The 19081-nt window shown below is 40.3% G+C and overlaps 1 protein-coding gene across 1 annotated transcript; it reads right to left on the bottom strand.

The window, feature by feature from the left end:
• Positions 1 to 431: 431 nt before the first annotated feature.
• Positions 432 to 1642, bottom strand: LOC148027328 (agglutinin alpha chain-like). The gene is made up of 3 exons (XM_087690416.1): positions 1328 to 1642; positions 864 to 1115; positions 432 to 698 (listed from the first exon to the last, which is right to left on the bottom strand). Exons 1-3 carry the CDS (start codon positions 1478 to 1480, stop codon positions 432 to 434), a joined length of 672 nt encoding a protein of 223 aa, XP_087546542.1. The 5' UTR covers positions 1481 to 1642.
• Positions 1643 to 19081: the final 17439 nt, after the last annotated feature.

Below are 19081 nucleotides of genomic sequence, written 5' to 3'. Positions count from 1 at the left end.
GGGGGTTTCTCACTGACTGAACTAGTTTTGTGTTGGTGCTCTTGCAAAATTATTATTGTGTAGCTTTTAAAAAGGGCGTTTTGCTTCTCACACCATTTTGAGGAGGTTTTTCTAAACACGAGCTAGTGCGTGAGAGAGAGAGAGGGAGAGAGGGGACACATTACCAAGAAATTTGAAATTAGATAAAGGCCAATTGCATGTTTTCTGGGCTGACCGTTACATTCATAACAATATGGAGCGTGCGTAAACTACGATCCTAGGGGTGGTGGTGGCGGCGATGCCATTGTTCGGCATGCGATCATCGACGATTGCACACCTACCTACCTACTCATTATTGTTGCGAGTACACTTGCAGCTTATTGGCTTATTGTAGAGATTTTGAGCACGATTAGGCAATCACTCCATGTTGTTGTCGTACACTTCGGCAGGTATTAGTCCCCGCGGTGATCCAAGAGATTGTCTTTTATGTAGACGCCCAAGTTGTCGAGGGCCGATCCCGATCTACCAAAGATGCTGACGATGAGTTCGTTCGGCTTAGTAGTACCGGATGTAAACGAGATTCCATCTTGGTCTCCGAAGGGACCGTAAGTGCCAAGGTTAGTCACGAACTTAATACAGGTGAGGGCGTTGTAAGCGCCTGGCTTTCCGTAGAATCCTCTCACTTGGTTGATCAGCTCTTTTGGATATTGCAAGGTGATCTGATTGCGAAACACCGAATTGAAGGTACAAGTTATTATAGCTAAACGTAGAACATATAATGTATTTGTAGACCAACGAACAATATTTATATGTATTCACACAATAAGGCATTGAAATAAGCAATTCCTATGTGCTTAATACAAAGACGTATAAGTAATACGCACCTCTGCGTGTTTGTTGCCTTCGAAATGCCCGTGAAATTGTCCCCAATATGGGTAGACTCGGAAACCATCCGTGACCTGATATTGCACTTGGATGCCACGGATGTACTTCTGCCCGTGCCATAGCTTGATTGTCTGTATCCCCAGCACACCGGTTACGTCTGAGGGCATGGATCTTATGTCGTCGAACTCAAAGCCTCCAGCTCCGCCCCATGGGCCCCTGCGCTCAAGAAAAGGAACCGTACTCGTCTTGGCCTGCATAAATTAGATCCAACCATTAATGAAAAAGGGAGTTAATCAGAAACAAAAAAACGGCAAGAGTTCTGATGGTGATGATCTGATAACTGCAATAATAAGCAGATAAATAAATTTTTGTCACTCCACCTCATGAATTCTGATGATAGTATCGCAACAAGGTGTTGATTAATCCAGTACGTGTACGTAACGACGACGTACGCTTGTCATACCTGATTAGTCTGATGACTCTCCTCGACGTCCGCCGACCTACTGGCTACCGTTGCATGCACAAGCTGTACATGATTAATCACCAGTAGTAGCTGTAAGAGCGTTACTATCTTCATTGAGAAGGACGTCGTCGATGATCTTAATATCTCTCCCATGATTACCAAGACTGCTGCTCGCCAGCTGCTACGTGATGTTATTTGGCGTACTGAATATACAACGATTTCCCCTTGTGTGGTCGGCTCTGATATACCCGTCGTGTGTGAGCCACGCAGGCGTGCTGTAGTTTGTCACGTCTTCTTCAAGACAGAAGCAGTAGTGAACACTAGCTCTATGAAAGCCATATGTTGATGTGTTTTCTAATTTGTGCGCATAATTTACTAACCCAATATGTTTATGCGCATAATTGTCGCTTCCTGCCCTGTGGTTGTCGATTCATATCATGCTCAGGCTCCTGCATGTGTGGAATGAACCAGATTTCTTCTTTGTATAGGTGGTACCCATCAGTGCTCACGAAAAAACTTTTTTCCTATTCAATAGAGAAAAAGGAACACGTTTTAACCATGGTCGGTTTTGGGAGGTAAATAATTGGTTTTATAATTAAGATGTCAAAAAAATGTCGGTTTTCATCAACGTGAGCTTCAATTTCAATCAGTTTTTTGAGAATCTTACCAAGAAAAAATACAATAAGGGAGGGCTTTCTGTGAACACTACTACCCATGCCATCAATTATTATTCGCGCGTGCCCCTTGCGTATACGTCATGTTTTCCCAACCCCTCGATAGGCACGTCTATTCTCGAGAAATTGGCATACAACCTACATGTACCATGGATCCAGTACTGAGACACTAGTTGGCTACGACCACACAACAAGCACGAGTTTGTATTCCCTTCGTTCTATTAACATTATATTCTATGTATCATGTGTAGTTCTAACGCTTCTAGTGTTGGACACATGGAGGTGTACTTTGTTGGCATGCCAATCACTTGCTTGAACTTGTATACATTGGTCATCCTAGGTGATTTTTGGCCCTCTTAGACATGTCTCATTGTTGCTTTATCACTACAAGGATTGAAACGTATAGTGACGGCAGGTAGCGATGCAGGTAGCAGCGTCGCTATTTGCATCGCATTTGCGACGAGAATAGCGATGCAAATAGCGATGCCCCACAGGGAAAAAAAACAGACCGAAACCCGAGCACAGGTTCATTTTACACATTTTCGTCGAACGTTTCAAGAGGGAGAGCAAGAGAGAGAGCGACCATCTTGCATAGAGTGAGAGAGGGAGAGGAAGAACGCTTGCCGCTGCCGCCGCCGTTCGCGAAGGAGAGGAGGAGCCTTCATCACGAAGAGGAGCCGCCAAACCCTCATCATATCTCGTCGGTGAGTCTATTCTCTCCTTCTTTTGCTTGTTTAGGGTTTAATTCTCTCCTTCTTTTGCTTCTTTAGGAGAGAAAATAAGAGAGAAAGGGAGAGGGAGGGACAGAAAGAGAAAGAGAGAGGGAGAGAAAAAGAAAGAGAAAGAGAAAGAGAGGGAGAGGAAGGGGGAGGAAATGAGAGAGGGAGAGGGAGAGGGAGAGGGATGGGGAGGAAATGAGAGAGGGAGAGGGAGGGAGAGTGCATTCTCTCTCTCCCTCTCCCTTTTGCTTTTATAATTTGTGTATATATATTGAGAGAGGGAATGGAAATGAGAGAGAAAGAGAGGGAGAGAGAGAGGGAGGGAGAGGGAGAGGGAGAGGGAGAGGGAGGAAATGGAAGAGGGACGGGGATGAAATAAGAGAACGAGAGAGAGGGAGAGTGTATTCTCTCTCTTATTTATTTATTTTTTGTATAATTTGTATATAATGAGAGAGGGAGAAGAAATGAGAGAAAGAGAGAGGGAGAAAGAGAGTGAAATTAAACAGAGGGAGAGTGCATTCTCTCTCTTTTACTTTTGCTTATATGATTTATATATATATATTGAGAGAGTGAGAGGAAATGAGAGAGAAAGAGAGGGAGAGGGAGAGGGAGGAAATGGGAGAGGGAGGGGGAGGGAGAGAGAGAGAGAGAAAGAGAGGGAGAGGGAAAGGGAGCGAGAGGGAGAGGGAGGAAATGGAAGAGGGACGGGGATGAAATGAGAGAATAAGAGGAAGGGAGAGTGCATTCTCTCTCTCTTTTTTTTTTTTGTATAATTTGTATGTAATGAGAGAGGGAGAAGAAATGAGGGAGAGGGAGAGGGAGAAAGAGAGGGAAATTAAAGAGAGGGAGAGGGAGGGGAAATGAGAGAGGGAGGGGGAGAAAGAGAGAGAAAATGAGAGAGGGAGAGGGAGAGGGAGAGGGTGTGGGTGAGGGAGGGAGAGGAAATAAGAGAGGGAGAGAAAGAAAGAAAGGGAAATGAGACAGGGAGAGGAGAGAGAAAAAAATGAGAGAGGGAGAGGAGAGAGAAAAAGAGAAAATTTTATTAAATCTAATAGAGAAAGAGAAAAAGTGAGGGTCAGGGTGAGGAAGGGACAGGAAATGATAGAGGGAGAGAAAGAGAGAAAGGTAAATGTGAGAGGGAGAGGAGAGAGAAAAAAATGAGTGAGAGAGAGAGGAGAGAGAAAAACCATTAAATCTAATAAGGAAAAAAAAAGAGAGGGTGAGGGCGACGGAGGGAGAGAAAATGAGAGAGGGAGAGGAGAGAGAAAAAGAAATGAGAGAGGGAGAGGAGAGAGAAACAGAAATGAGAGAGAGAGGAGAGAGAAAAAGAGAAATATCATTAAACCTAATAGGGAAAGAGAGAAAGAGAGGGTGAGGGCCAAGGAGTAAGACAAAATGAGAGAGGGAGAGGAAGAGAGAAAACGAAATGAGAGAGGAAGAAAACGACATGAGAGAGGGAGAGGAGAGAGAAAAAATGAGTGAGAGAGAGGAGAGAGAAAAAGAGGAAAAAACCATTAAACCTAATAGGGAAAGAGAGACAGAGAGGGTGAGGACGAGGGAGGGAGAGGAAATGAGAGAGGGAGAGGAGAGAGAAAACAGAATGAGAGGGCAAGGGAGGGAGAGGAATGAGAGAGGAGAAATAAAAAGAGAAATATCATTAAACCTAATAGGGAAAGAGAGAAAGAGAGGGTGAGGGCAAGTGAGGGAGAGGAAATGAGAGAGGGAGAGGAAGAGAGAAAACGAAATGAGAGAGAGAGATGAGAGAGAAAAAAATGTGAGAGAGAGAGGAGAGAGAAAAATAGAGAAAAACCATTAAACCTAATAAGGAAAGAGAGAAAGAGAGGGTGAGGGCGAGGGAGAAAGAGGAAATGAGAGAGGGAGAGGAGAGAGAAAAAGAATGAGAGAGAGAGAGAGAGGAGAGAGAAAAGGAAATGAGAGAGAGAGGAGAGAGAAAAAGAAAAATATCATTAAACCTAATAGAGAAAGAGAGGGTGAGGGCGAGGGAGGGATAGGAAATGAGAGAGGGAGAGGAAGAGAGAAAACGAAATACTAGTGTTCTATGATACTATATGCTAGATCATAGAAAACGAGAGAGATGGAAGGAGAGGATAACAATCTAAGAAAAGAAAAGAATGATAACAAAAACAAATAGTTTGTTGTAACGTAGACAAAATGGAAAACGAGGAAGGTCCTGTTGTTTAAGATCGCGAGGCGTATCTTAATCAACGTGTCCCATGTTCTTGCTCTCAATGCAAGCTGGCAATAAGACGAAAACGTCGATTGTCTATAGAACACATACGACGATTTGGCGAGTTTCAATCTGAGATCATTGATCAGGCGATTGTGGATTTTCAGCAAACGGTAATTTGAAGTTAATATCAATCATGCATTGTACTCGCAAGCTAATTGAATACCATATACAAAAAGATTGGGTCTCGCTGGCAAATTTTCTATCCAGGGAGGTGATGTCTCATCCCAAGGGGAAGTGCACCCTTTGCGGCCAATTAGAAGAGTACGTGGACGTACGATGGATGGAGTGCAAGAGCCAATCCACCACTTGCAAGGCCAATATATACCATCAATGCCAAAGGAGACAGGCAACCTTCCAAACCTACCTACAATCTTGGAGCCTGAGATGGAGGCAATGATCGATGCATTGATTCCCATGGATGTCGAGACTTCTGATCCGCTTAGAGAGAAAGCATCCATACCATTATATGATGGGTGCCGAGTATCTCGGTTGAAGACACTGCTTGCACTCTTAAGTGTGCAAGCAAAATACGGTTGGAGCGATACGAGTGTGACTGAGTTGTTCAGGTACCTTGTATATACCCTTCATTGATTTTTTTTCGGCACTATTATTACAAACATTTGTGATTTTTCAAGGTGTTTTATGATTTTTTTCAAATTATTGAAATATCATATATTACCACCTATAAATATCATACCTGAGTCTCATGATGATGTACAACATGTTTTACAGAAGCTTGGCATGGACTATAATAACATCCATGCATATATCAACGATTGCATACTGTTTCGAGGAGAATATGAGACTATGGAGACATGTCCAAAGTGTGGTACTCACAGGTATCGACAGGACTTGCAAGGGCAAACCATCTCTTAAAAAGTTCTCAAACACTTTTCGCTTATCCCTTGCATAAACCACATGTTTCGTACGTCTGGCATGGCGAGCTTGACAACGTGGCATACGCACAATAGGTCCATAGATGGAGTTCAACGAATATCACAGGATTTACGCGCATGGAGCCACATTGACTCTACCTTCCCAGGCTTTGCCCCAGAGCCAAGGAATCTTCGGCTCGGTCTTGCAATGGATGGCGTGAACCCATTCGGTCTGCGCTCAACTTCTTATAGTGTGTGGCCTATAGTCCTTCTCAACTACAATATCTCTCCATGGCTTTCTACGAAGAAATGACATCTCATCCTTAGCTTGCTCGTCCTTGGTTGCTACAAAGTCAAAAATATGGACGTGTATCTTCGTCCATTAGTCAATGAACTTAAGATTTTGTGGGAGAAGGGGGTCACCATGCAAGATATGAGCAGGTGAGATGGTCGGCGATCAGCCAATATTCGAGCCATTCTCATGTGGACGATGCATGACTTTTCAGGATTCGGAGAGTGCTCAGGTGAGCAGGCCTCCGTTCTTGCGCTGGTAATATCTATATTTTATCTCATTCAAGCAAGTATTCACTAGGTTGTGGTGTTGGAACATGTCTGGTTACCTCAGGTTATCATGCATGTCTATTGTGCGGGCCACAGTTAGACTCCCGAAGGTCACAAACCATGAAGAAGATGGTATATCAAGGACACGCTGCTTTCTTGCTAGAGGATCATGAACTCAAGGAAGGTTTCCTTGAACGACCTCCAACACGTATGAACGCCGCAAGCTGGTACGAGCTGAAAATGGTCCATGCGGAATCATATCCAAATGGAATGCGGTAGTTCTCAGTTTTCTATGAGTTGCCATATTGGACCCACTTACAAGTCAACTACTTGTCGGATCCCATGCATATTTCCAAGAATGTGGGCATCTTGTTATGGGACCACATCACAGGAAAGAGTGACACTATAGGGGCACGAATGGATTTGATGGAGGTAGGTAAGATGGAGGCACTTTGGCCGCAGTCGAGTGCTGATGGTCATGTGCAGATTACTCGCGCTCCTTGGGTTTTGTCCACTAAAGAAGAGTGCATTGTGAAGCAAGTAATCAAGTCTATCCGCACTCTGACGGGTATGATACGTTCTCTCAGGTCCGCATTTTCTAAAGATGACCAATTATCAGGGCTAAAATCTCATGACTGACATAAGATATGTCAGGGTTTTACTACAAATGGATTGTAATTAGCGTGGGCATTTTGCTATTTGGAATGTAGCCATTATTCATAATGCTTTCTCATTTGTGCCAGTTTGTACTACCGATCGATTGCAGGATATCTTACTCTAGAAATATGTGGGGCCATTTATAGGTTGTCAACTTTGGTGCAATGGATCTCACAAAAGGAGATTAAGACGTCCTCTATTGAATCCGCGAGGCGGGGAGAAGTGGAGACAGTTTGTCTCTTTGAGAAATACCTGCCCACCAGCATGCTCATGATAGAAATCCACCTTCTTGTGCATCTTGTAGATGAAGTGGAGATTACTGGACCTGCCCATACGCGATGGATGTTCTTCTTGGAGCGCTTCATGAAAACCCTAAAAGGCTTTGTGCGACAACGAGCTCGGCCAGAAGGTAGCATGGCCAAAGGTTGGTTGGTATTTGAGGCGCTAGTGCATATTTCACAATGGCTACCAACGGTGGAACTAGACAATGAAATGCTATGGTCTCGCTAAAGGACAATGATAGACTGACTGGAGATGTGGTGGTGGAAAATGGGGTAGAAAAAAGAATGGATGCCTCAATGGAAGAGAAGGTGAATCGCTTTTGTATGTTGCACCATGCCTCTATGGAGACGTGGCTCGCCAAGTACCACATCGATAGGCAAGATCGAGAGGAAGCGCGAGTTGAATTCCGACGTAGTACACGTCATCAATCGATTTGATATCCCGAAGGCATGGAGGAGATGCCACAGTTTATGTCAGTGCGATGGTTGCATGGAGCTTTGACCGCAGCGTCTCGTGAAGGGACACAGGTCTCAATGGAGGAGTGGAAATTCTCGAGGGGATGTAGTCCAAAGGTGATGAGGGGTTTAGAATCTGTCGTATCTAAATTTTATATGCGACATCTAATTTGAGTGTTTCAATGTACAGTACAAAATATATAGTGCAGCGTGGTCGCGTGGACGACATTTTCGTGTGGAGCATATTGACAAAATGCGCTCCACAATGGACTGTGGTATCATGGCAAGGTTCGAGCAAGAGAGCCGGCGACGAGCAATGGATCCAAACACGGTTGTGGATGAGATGGAGTATTTTGGGAACTTGCAAAGTATTGTTACGGTGGATTACCGTAGCTTCTCCGTGATACTATTCGATGTGCAGTGGTTCAAAGTGGTACTTGGAGGAGTTGGAGCAACAGTTTGACGAGGTCCATCTGGATTTCTCGACATAGATTCCAAAAAAAAATGGGCGGATTTGCACGACACCTTTGTGTTATCGGTCCATTGTGAACAGGTGCATGGACTCATTTGCTTGCTAATTGTATTACGACATGGTCCATGTCACAATGGTTTGAACTCTCTTGTACGTGTTTGTGAATAGGTAATCTTCTATCCAAACCCCCGACAACCTCGATGGTGGTATGTTATATCTTCAACCCCCCAAAGTGTGAGAGTATATGATCAAAGCGATGTTCCGAGTATAGATGAAGATAATATGCGAATAGAGAGATCGATATTGCAAGGGGTAGAGGCCGTTGAAAGCTTGGAGCCAGCATCGGCTAACAATGATGGAAATATAGGAGTCCAAGAATTCTTTGAGAATGAGGTGGACTCATTCTTTTGTGGTGACATGTCTATCGACCTTCCAGTGTATGAGGAGTTGTGTCAGGAGATTAACATGGGACCATAGGATACTTCATACTTGGAGCATCCACTTACTCAATTCGCTGACCAATCGCTTATAAGGGTACATAAGATATGCATTTTAAGTGAGATTTTTTTTAAATGATTTATATTAGTGTGCTTTGTATGATTTAAATTGATTATTCTAACATCATTTTTTGTCTGTTCAGATGATATTTTCAGGATGAGTCAAGGGATGAGCGATGGGGAGTTACAGGACATCTTCGCACGCATTTTTCCAAACCAGATCGTGAGATTCAGAGAGATGGCAGACCAAGAGATGTCTCGGTCTTCGTCAAGGCACTCTGCTAGATCTGCTTCAGCGCGATCGGATACTTCGGCTTCAAGCAGACGAGCTCGATGCTCACGACTTGGACCAAAGGAAGGGGCTGCATTGGGATCAGGGGGATGCGGCAGAGATACAGAGGCAGTGAGCCCGCGGTCGGCACGAGATACAGGTGCGACTCCTCGCTCTTGTGGCCCTTCCAGGGAGCATGGCTCAGGCTCAAGTGGATGCTGTGGAGACACGGACGTAGTGTCTCCGTCTCATCGTTCAGCTGAAACTGCGTCACCTCAGGGATTTGTCATACTTGTGGGGACGTCTACTCCAGTTACTCTGGCTTTTGCACAGCCGTCAGCAGGTGGCACCCCTGTGGGTGCCACTCCGAGAGATATTACCCTGGTCAGTACACTGGATGCACAGGGGTCTCCTGGATATGCCCAGGAGCATGGATGCAAATGGGAGAGGATCCATCTTAGTCAGACTCCAGGGTGTTATGGATATCTAATCGATAGTAGGTCAGGAGCCATCATCATGAATGATGAGGGGAGGAGGATGATGGCTCGCATGAGAGAGTTGTGCCAATAAATTTTTCGGCATAACGTCTTGGATCATTGGAAGAACATACCGAAGGGGAGCAAGGACTACATAGTAGCATCCTTGCACGAGGAGTTTTTGGTGCCAGCCTCAGTAGATAGATTCTCTACGGGCTGGATGATGGATTGCATGCGTGCATATATGTCACATAGACGATCCGATGCACGCAAGGCAATCAAGAGTGGGGTTGCAAAGCCCGAGTGGTTAGATGCAGATGACTGGCGCCGACTGAGGGAGAAGGCTACATATTCTTTAGGACGTTGAAGTCAGCAGCGTGAGGCGGCAAAGGCATGACTTGAGGCTGGAGTGGTCCACCATCTTGGGAGTGGCGGCCACATGACATATTTGGAGGACTTTGTAAGTTTTTCTTTTGTTTTGCTTGTTTATTTTTTTGAAATATTCTTTGTACTAAAAATCATGTTTCTAACAGTTAGCATTTCATTTTCTTTGCAGCACTCCATTACAAATCGTGATTCGACTGGCCTTGAGACTTGATATGCAGAGAGGCACGGTCTCACTACATTGATCGACCGATTGTATAGACGCGGTGACCCTATAAGTCACTCATCTTTCTTGTCCGTAGTTACCATGAGATATTGGAATGCATTATTGTTTGGTGGACTGATGTGTTGTTTCTTTTTCTGAAGAGTCCATTCGATGCTCCTTTGTGGCAGGACGAGATTTCGGGGAACGAGGATTTGTAGCTCGCCCTTGGATCCTTGGAGCTCACACACCTTTATTTTTGAGTCGCCTGATCTATGTAGACATTTTCTATGTATTAGTGATATCCTCTCATGATTTTGCAAATCGCTTATTATGCGATCATATATTAGTTTTATGATTTCACTATACATTGTTTTTGTTTGCAAGCGCATTGTACACAGTAGTGCAAAAACTATTTTGTATGGCTCTCATAAAGCACACATTACTGTATGTGGCAGAGCAGCTTGCTGCCCTGCCACGAAAATTTTTTCCCCCTGTTACCATTGCTATTAGCATCGCAATTTTTACTGCTCGCGTCGTTATTGGCGTCGTTATATACATCGCAAACCATCGCTATCAGCGTCGGTATTGGCATCAAATGTGACACTGATACCAACGCCAATACCGATGGTGATAGCGACGATTTGCGACGCTGATACCGATGCTAATACCGACGCTGATAGCGACGGTAATACCGACTGTTCTATGGCATCGCCAATAACGACGCTTTTTGCGACGACGGGGGAAAATTTTGTTATTTGCATTTTCGTCGCTTTAAACGTCGGTATAAGGCCTATATCTTGTAGTGTATGATTTTCGCATAGCACCCATCTTATCTTTTAGTATTGGCTATGTAGCTAGGGTGCTAGCCCTTGAATCGATATGCTGCTGGTTATGTTTTACTAGCTCTCTCTATGTGGATCCCCCTATGTGTATGTGTGCACATGTACATTTCTTTCTCTCTCTCTCTCTCTCTCTCTCTCTCTCTCTCTTAATATATATACATACACTTCTAGCACAAGCATGTTTCATCACTGTGCATAATTGTGAGATTATTGGGGGGGTAGAGTGAGAAAAGAGAGCTTCAACACTCGGGGATCCTACAATCATGGAGCCTCTATTGAGGACGGTACTGCTATTATATTGCTTGTATCTCATCATTGTATGTGTCATGTGTACTATGGCTTATGGAGGTGCTTCTAACACTTTTTGAGGGGTGGAAAGAAATCATCCATATTATAAGGTATATTCAAACGCTATTATAAAATCCCTTTTGCTTACATTTTATAAGCTAGTAAAATGATGCATTTTTGTTAAGAAATTTATGGGCTTTCATGTGTTACTACATTTAAAAGCCATCTTTTATGTAAATTTATCAAAGTTTTCTCAAATCAAAGAACAAAGAACCCTTCTATTGATTGCCTATGGTACAGTTATATTTTTTTGTGAGGTGCATCCCTAAGTGAAACTTATGGTGGTGGACACATAAAGGTTATGTACTTAGTTAATATGCTCATCACATGGTGGAACTTGTATATGTTGACTAGTCTAATTGACCCTTTGGGCCTCTAAGACAACATCTCTCAAAGTCACTTAATGCTTTTCTATTAGAAGCTATCTTACCTATCACTATTGGTGGCCATATAGCATGAGTGTTGCCTCCTCAATCCAAGTATAACTCATGAGGTGGTTACTTTTCACTCATTCCACCTATATATATTTGCACTTCTAGCTTGCGTGTGTTTACAAAATTTCATGACTATGAGATATTGTGGAAAGATTGAGAGAACGAGAGCTTGGGTGTGTTTCATCACTGATTTGTGGTTCAAATGGTTGGCTCTTAGCTACAAGGGAACTCTCAAGTATCTCTACTTCTTCTTACCTCTCTAATGGCTCTCTTAGGTATCTCTACTTCTTCTTTCCCTACTTCATTCCATAGCATATTTATGGTATGGCTTCACTCTTTCTCATGCCTACAATGCTTCTCAAGGGTCCTCTTGTCCATTGTATTATGAGATGCTCTTATTTATTAGGATTATTTTATCTTCATGATTGCATCTTTGTGTTGCGAATGGTGGTATACGATTTCCATGTCGAGGTGTAGGTATCATATATGTCAACTGATCTTCTAGATATCTCATTTGTTTACTATACTATAAGGGATGGCCATCTAGCTCTCTTAATGGTTGATTTTGTCTAGAAGAGGGATAGATTTTAGTTTCTTAGAGATCTGACTTGTCAAGTTGAATAAGATGTTTTGAGATCTTTTCAATTGATTATTATTGTGATACTTTTAGTAGTGAAGGATGTAATAGCATCATCATGTATCATGGTGATAGGGGCCTTTAGCTCTTGTACGTACAGTCTTCTATCCTCCTCTAGGTTGTTTAGAATGGATCCTCTTTTGGTGCTAGGGATTGATCTTTAGCTCTTTGTTGGGAACTTTTCTTAGGTCAAATGGGTACACTTTAGAGAATCTAGATATAATTTCTATGAATCTGATTGTTTTTTGCTTGCCCTCTCACTACAAGGGTATAAGAGCATAGCGACAAAGACTAGTGAGTTTCTTTTTTGGAATCACTAAAAGTGTCGGTATTATAGCAATGCCTATTTAGATACTTATTATGACTCACTTACCAATGCTTATTGTAAGTCATATACAAAAAATTATTGAGATGTAGATATAAGCAATGCATTACTATGGTAAAAATATGCAAAAATTAAAGTCCATGGCATGGCATTTCATAGCAAACATTTTGTGCGAGAGAGAGAGAGAGAGAGAGAGAGAGAGAGAGAGAGAGAGAGAGAGAGAGAGAGTGTGTGTGTGTGTGTGTGTGTGTGTGTGTGTGTGAATCATTAGGAGAGGAGGCTAAAGGAGGAGAAATATCATAAACTTGGGGGATTCACTACATGTGTGCCCTCTATATCACATGCCTTCAAGGTATATTTATATATATCCTAGGATGACCTCTTATGGTGGGTTCTTCTCCACACCATCAACAATGGATCATAGGTTTACTTATGTGATGTAGAGCTACATCCAAAAACTTCAACTCTAGTGATTAGATACCATTAGCTTATCCATCTTGTAGGAGCAAGAAGAGAGCAAGTAGGATTGAGTGGCAACTACAAGTCATTGAAACATGATGATAGATAGTCTCTATATCACTATTACCTTGTCTTGAATAAAATGAGACAACTAGAAGCAAAGCATGTAAGCTAGTATAGGATCTTAGCATGCTTTGATACCACATGTTAGAAAACAGAGAGCAAGAATGCCATAGTGCAAGAAAGGACTAGCCTAAATACCCCTATGTATCACACATCACGAGAATAAATATATTTCCATTTCATAGACATGTGAAACATTACGGTTTTTAATTATTATACCACTTAAATTTTTATTTATAATTATATTTTAATCCATTAAAAATTCTTTTAAATCCAAAAAAAGTAAAACTGAAATTCTTTAGATCCTTATAAAGTGTTAAAGTTTTCTAAGAGTGCTGCATAATTTTTCATTAACAAAAACTTCTACTTTTAATAAATATAAATAGTTTTTCAATTTTTAAATGTAGTAAAACTTCTTTGAAAAATCACACATACTTTCCATAGTGTTAATTTAATTTGAAAATATCACATTTAGCAAATCTTAAGTGTGTATTTTGGAAAAAAATCTAAAGTCAAAATTTAGGTGATTCTAAAGTATTTTTGAATTTTTTATATTTTAAAAAATTCAATCAATATTCGATAAATAGGAACAACCAATCAAAGTGGGAAAAAAAGCTTTCCTACATTTTAAAAAAGTATAAACTTTGAAGATTTAAGCACTTTATTATTATCCTTGTAGTATGGTTTCTATACAAAATGTGTCATTATGAGGTGAATGTGGTAAGTAGATTGTAGGAGGGAATAGTTTCTACTTATTGACACGCAATACAAAAGTGGATAAGAGGATGAGAACATCCATGAATGAGATGTGGTCAAACAGGCCTAAACATTAGAGCATTAAATGCTCTTCCAACATGGGCCTTACAACACCCTACACAAACACCTAACACCATCTATTGCCTTTGCCTTTTCTCATTTCTTTGTTGTCAAGTTGAAGTTTAGCATTATGGCACTTCACCTTTCCCCACCATCTAGTCATCCACCATAAGTACTAGCCAATTGAGAATCTAACCAAGACACATGCTTTATCTTTGCCCATCCAATATGATATTATCATGGTATTCTAAAGTAAGTTTGAGTGTTAAGTCTATGCATTTTTGCCCACCGAAAGATATTGGAACGCTTAACCATCACATACTTATCAACTAAGTGTTTACTAGTGCAATGATAGACTTTATATGTTTCATTCATTTCATACTGTTATGAATGACAACTCCTGGGCTCAATCACTTTCAGATAAAAAGAAAAACACCCATATCTATAAAGATCATGAAAACACATGAATGAAACTAAATAAAATTGAGAGGGTATCATTTTTACTAGATTATTTTTTCAAAAAAATTACACCACCTTTTCAAGAGGATCCCACATAGAATTTAAGATAACCATGAACTTATAATAAGATAAGGAATACAAAATTTCAAGTCAACACTAAAGACATACAAAGTATTGGGTTGAAGTCAATACCTTCTAAATAAGCTGATATATTAGCATGCATCGTATGTTGTAGAATCTTGTCTCGAGGGACATCTCCACCTTGGCCCACTCTTGTTGCTCAAGTGTGGGCCTAGCCAAGATGCTATTTGTTTTGCAATTTCAAACTTCTGAAACATATAAACTTCATAATGAATGTTTGGGATAACATGGGCTCTTGTAATTAAGGGATAAGAAAAGAATTAACACATTAGTCATGTCCAAGGCTAGAAGGAGCTCTGCCCCCTTTGATTTGTTTATCTTGATGTACTCATCGTGTATGGAGACATGGTACTAAAGAGAATCGACCTATACTAGACATCATTGGAAATCATGAATGTTATGTATACATCTCAAACAAGAAAACACTTATGTGAAAGAAAGCAACTGTAAAATAAGATGTTTACTACCACATACAAAAAAATTCTTGACTTTCAAATCTCATCACTCCTTGCCCAATGACTTCTCGAACTCTTGGTTTCTTTGTCTCCATATTTGATCCCATTCTTCTAGATTCTGAGCTACGACATAGTTTCCACCCACTAAGACCAAGAAATGTCTCATGGTCTCAATATATGCCATGATATCAAAAGTGAGAATCAACCATGAGGTAGATTCAGAGGCAAATCTACCTAGCTGATGAGGAACCAAGCGACATAAAGGAACTAAAGGAGGCTCCATTCTTCTCTTGACATAAGGTACTTTAAATATGGAATTTTTTGAAAATTGTAACAAGCTATCCATATATTCACTTAACACAATATTAGCGAGTTTGGAAATCTTCCAATTCCCATTTTTTGAATACTAAAAAGGTGACATTGGATAACATGCCCATAAGTTTCTCAAAATCATATAATGTGACCTATCATTGGAAAGTGCTTGAAAAATGGAATCTATAGAACTATAGAGCACTCGATTTGGAGTTATAGTGTTCAAGTTATGACAAATCCGAAGATTTGACCACGTGTCCCAAACTTATGGAAAATTCCCATATTCCCCAATATGGTGTTACTTGACATAAGGTACTTTAGACAAGGCATTTTCAAAAATTGTAACAAGTTGTCTATCGGTTCAAACAACATGATTCATTGATTCTTGTAGTTGTTGAGCGGAATAAGAGGCACTTCACATGGGGCATTCTCAAACACTATAATGAGCTATTCTTTCATTCATGCAGTATGATTTACCAATTACTCATAATTTTCTAGTGGTCAATATGTTGCAAAAAATTTCGAAGCAAAAGTTTTCTTCGTTAACCTAGAGTTTTAGTCCCCTCACTAGCTTTGCAAAGATGGGTGAGATTGTGGTGGGAAGAGGGAATAAAAGAGCATAAATAATTACATGTAAATGGTCCCACCTTTGGTCTTGCGTCAAGCTCATTGAATTACCATGCCTTTTCAGTTATGATTATGCTCAACCACATGCTCACATAAAGGTGATGTTGCGTAGGTCTAGTTAGCTCAGCTACTTTCCTCTACAACCTGATAACCCTCTGCTCTCTACATAACTCAACCATCCATTTATGCGATTCAGTCTCAATGAATCAAACAACATTGCCAGCTTGGACACCCTTCCGCATACGCTTTTAATTGTTCCCAAGGTATGAAAGACATAGGGAAATTTCCATGGTGATTTCTAGATAGGGAAATTTTCTTCTATAGGAATATTCTCTACATAGGAGATTTTTCCTAATGGGGTGGGTCACCTTAAGTAACCTCCTACATCTCATCTACTACTATCAACAAATTTTTAATCTATTTATCTTTCTTTTCTCTTATTTAGCATTCACATCACACTCATCTAAATCATATCTATAGAACCCGTGCTATTTTTCTCCTATTATAGCTACTATTCACTCTATAACTCTTGTTTTCCAAAATTATGACATGGAAAGATTGAAAAATACTTGCTATAAATTCCCTATTTCAATACATATCTATGATTACTACTAATGATTGCAAACAATTTTGGTTTTGCAGATTGGACCCTACTAGACATTTTTCTCTTAGAAGAATCCTGCTATATACTAGATCAAATCTATGATCTTTCTTTACTATTTCTCGCTCATAGCCCAATTGTTTTCAGAGATCTACTAATGGTTCTCCAAAACCTTTCCTATTGCATTCATTCACATTGAAAGTTTTGTTGGGGGTAAAGGCACCTATGCCCAACCACTAGTGCATTCATTACAATGATAGTACTAGTGCCCATTACTATCACTTTATTCCTTATTATTTTAGTGAAATTTGAGTAAGGGAAGTCCACTCACACATTGTGACTATTGGAGTCTCCACATTCCATGTCTCTTGCATTGCTCTTGCTTCCTTGCTCCCAAGGGCTTCCATTGAGGACTTTCTCTCTTCAATTTTACTACTATTACAACTAAAAAGGTAAGATGGATGAATGTGGGAGTACTTGTATTACACACTATAGAGGTTTGTAATATTTTTACTTTTTATGATGTACGCCATGTACCAACTGTGATCAAAAGCTTGTCTTTGGTTAGAAAGTTGTATGATATAGGTTATGTTGTATCTTTTGGTGATTCCTTATGGAAGCTTACATAGGGGAATCTTATCTTGACATGAGGTGCATGTTGGAGCTATATATACCTCACCCTATCTAGGCTCACAAGGAGCTTTTGAAATTTTTCTATGTAGAAAAACTCATAAAATATAGGAAATTCTCTTATTTTTCATAAGTATATATACATGGATTCCCTATGTATAACTAGGGAATTACATTCCCCACATCTCATGTTTGTGAATCCTAGGCATACATGTATGATTTCCCTACATATAATTACTAGGGAAATTTATTCCCCACATCTTAAACTAGGTATTTGTAGGTTATAAACTAGGGAATCCCATTTCCCACCTAGCATACTAGGGAATTGTAGGCCACACAACTAAGGAATTTGGTTTTTCACATTTCATACTAGGGAATTACAAGTATCCATATCAATAATATATATTTTATGGGAGATTACAAATAATCATACTAAGTAATAATTTGTGGGAAGTGATCACCCAACAAATCAAACTTAAATTAAGTGGTTACTCAATAATATAGCATTTCTTTTCATCCCTTTTTACAAAATTTGGCAAAACTCTTTGAGTTACTCCTCTAAAGATTATTTGGTGGTACAGCAAGCCTTGTGAAGGTAACTATATTGATTAAAAATTTAATATTGAGCACCCTATGACCTAGCCCAATACAAACGAAAATTAGGAACCTATTATATGTTCCATTTCTGCATCCATTTCCACACATTTTTAGTGCATGCATTGCAAAAAGAGATAAAAATGATCCTCTTTTTCATAAGGGTAATGCCCTAAAATAAGTATTAGCATACTTGCCTAACTCTATGGAAAACTTCAACATAACTAGTGCCGAAAGAAACATATAAAACTTAGAGAGATGTTTCTTTCAACACGTGAGATGTTTTGATCTAACACGTGAGATGTGGACTCAAGTAATATTCTTTGGCAACTCACATAGAAAAATCCGCACTTTAATTAGTCATGGAGGGAAAACTAGGCTTGATCACCTCTATTTCAATGAGAGGGCAAGTGGTATTTTGTAATTGTTCTATATCAAGATTGAAGGTGCAATCAACCCTTGTAAGCAATATGAAGGATACAATGAGAGAATTGAAAGCTAGGTCTTGCAAAAAGAGGATAGAACTATTGCTATCAATGATGACCATAGGCTATTGCTATCAAAGATTTTAGCTTGTTACAATACCTTCACTTTCAAAAATCCAAAGCCTATGGATAGTGTTGCATCATTAACTTGCTACCACATATAGAAATGAAAAATGCTAAATAATAAAGAAAAATTAATGAGATCCTCCATGATTGCTAGAGTGGGGCCTATTGCATCTAGAGGGCCCAAGATTAGAATACATCCACATCACCCTGAATCTTTAGCCATGGAGCTAGTGGCCACAAAAATAGATATCAAGACTATATTTTATGTGTTTCACTTGACATGCTTCAGCCCATTATTTTATGATGTAAATATGATGAGCTCTTTACGTGTTGTTGATAGTAATTGTTACTAAGGTTTAGGAATTGGACCCTACAAATACAAGTTTCTACTTGACAAACTACTTGACAACATTTTCTGTCCTCTAAAACAAATGAAGTTACGAGGTCCTTGTGATCTAGCTCCCATGCTCAACATGTGAAGAATCAACACGAGCACCTTGATAGCCCTTGCACACAACCTTTTGCAGGCCCAAAACACTTTAGTACGGTGACTAATTTTTCAATGTTTGTAGGCAAGCTTCAATTAAAACATTTAGTCCTAATTGATCTAGTAATAGCATG

Source organism: Lygodium microphyllum, chromosome 13 (genome assembly GCF_053477565.2).
Source record: "Lygodium microphyllum isolate KBCC chromosome 13, Lygodium_microphyllum_v1.1.10, whole genome shotgun sequence".
In the NCBI taxonomy this organism is placed as follows: Eukaryota; Viridiplantae; Streptophyta; class Polypodiopsida; order Schizaeales; family Lygodiaceae; genus Lygodium; species Lygodium microphyllum.
Note: the sequence above shows the minus strand (reverse complement) of the source record. Positions and strands in the feature narration are given on the sequence as shown.

What these genes read in the sequence shown, in the direction of transcription:
- LOC148027328 (XM_087690416.1), bottom strand. Translation starts at nt 1,480, where the DNA reads ATGGGAGAGATATTAAGATCATCGACGACGTCCTTCTCAATGAAGATA. An exon ending in AGAGTCATCAGACTAATCAG is followed by an intron (nt 1,116 to 1,327) that starts GTATGACAAGCG and finishes TAATTTATGCAG; the next exon opens with GCCAAGACGAGTACGGTTCC. An exon ending in AAGGCAACAAACACGCAGAG is followed by an intron (nt 699 to 863) that starts GTGCGTATTACT and finishes TTTCGCAATCAG; the next exon opens with ATCACCTTGCAATATCCAAA.